Source organism: Aplysia californica, unplaced genomic scaffold, assembly GCF_000002075.1.
Source record: "Aplysia californica isolate F4 #8 unplaced genomic scaffold, AplCal3.0 scaffold00973, whole genome shotgun sequence".
Taxonomy (NCBI): domain Eukaryota; kingdom Metazoa; phylum Mollusca; class Gastropoda; order Aplysiida; family Aplysiidae; genus Aplysia; species Aplysia californica.
The window spans coordinates 234,010-235,202 of record NW_004798243.1 but is presented as its reverse complement, the minus strand read 5'-3'; the positions used below and the strand labels follow the sequence as shown (position 1 = coordinate 235,202).

General features: G+C 45.8%; 1 protein-coding gene across 1 annotated transcript in view; it reads left to right on the top strand.

Moving 5' to 3' along the window:
- Nucleotides 1-1,193, top strand: part of LOC101860934 — a gene marked incomplete at its 5' end in the record, with an annotated part of 9,980 nt that overhangs the window by 3,804 nt on the left and 4,983 nt on the right. The window contains 1 exon segment of the mRNA XM_013089532.2: nt 92-168. Coding sequence (XP_012944986.1) covers nt 92-168 — 77 coding nt within the window.

Genomic DNA, 1,193 nt, shown 5'->3' with positions numbered 1-1,193 from the left:
CTCTCTCTCTCTCTCTCTCTCTCTCTCTCCCTCTCTCTCTCCAGGCATCAACATGTACGTGTATAACCTGTACATTTCTATCTGTCCACAGCTGTGAGAAGCGAGGTCGGTGCACGGACGTCAAAAGTAATGGACAGTTTGACAACATCTGCGGCCCAAAGGTCACTGGTAAGTCGGAGAAGATAATTCAAAACTCCGTGTTTTTGCTGTAATTTTGCCAGATTGCCATTCAGTTCAATGATATTTGTTTCATCATAAACATAAATCACGCTGTGTGGGTGGTTGGCGGGTGCTCTGGTGTGGTTCGCTTCTTCTTTCCTATCAAACATCTATCGTCTTTATCTCCCCTCCTTCTTCTTTGTGTTTGTTTCTCTCTTGTAACCCTTCTAATCTTCGGCACTTATATGACCTTATTGTGTTGCAAGTGCCGTAAAACTCTAACGAAAACGAAAATTACACTGAGTTATAGTTTTCTTCATCTTGCCCCTGGGGGTATTTTTGGGGATGTTTGGATCGGGGGGGGGGGTGTCTAATTAAATAATTATAGATACCATTTGTATAGCGCAAATCCCCGCTCAACAGCAAGCTCTATGCGCTTCACAATCTATACTATCACCCCAGCAGACCTAAGAGCATTCTGAAACAACCTCAACTTCCTGGGAAGCATACAGTACAAGCGGCCCTTTATAGGCGGTAAAACACTAACATACTGACAAGATCTTTCGATGTCTATGTCCGGATATCCATTCCCACCTGGGTGAAGTGAGGAAAATTCGTGTAAAGTGTCTTTCCCAAAGACACAACGTCGGGCCCGCGGCTCGAACCCTCGAACCTGCAACCTCACGATTACGAGTCCGGTAGCCTAACCCTAACCCCTAGGCCACCGACGCCACAAATGTTGAAATAACCGTGTATTGTTGGAGGGTGCCTCAAAACATGTTCTACTACCACGGTCTTTGGTGCCACTGTTAGACTTCGACTTAGAGTGACTTACCTGGACTAGATCAAGTAAAGCAGAGACTGGAGTTCCCTAGCAATGCTTAGAAAGCAGTGTAAATCGCGTCGTTTTGCTGAGGCGTATTCTTAGTTTTAGTTTTCTTACCGTCTTGATCAATGCATTGAAGGAACGCTGTAGAGAGTGGGGGGTTGGGACGAGATAGCTAGAGAGAGAGAGAGAGACAGAGAGGGGAGAG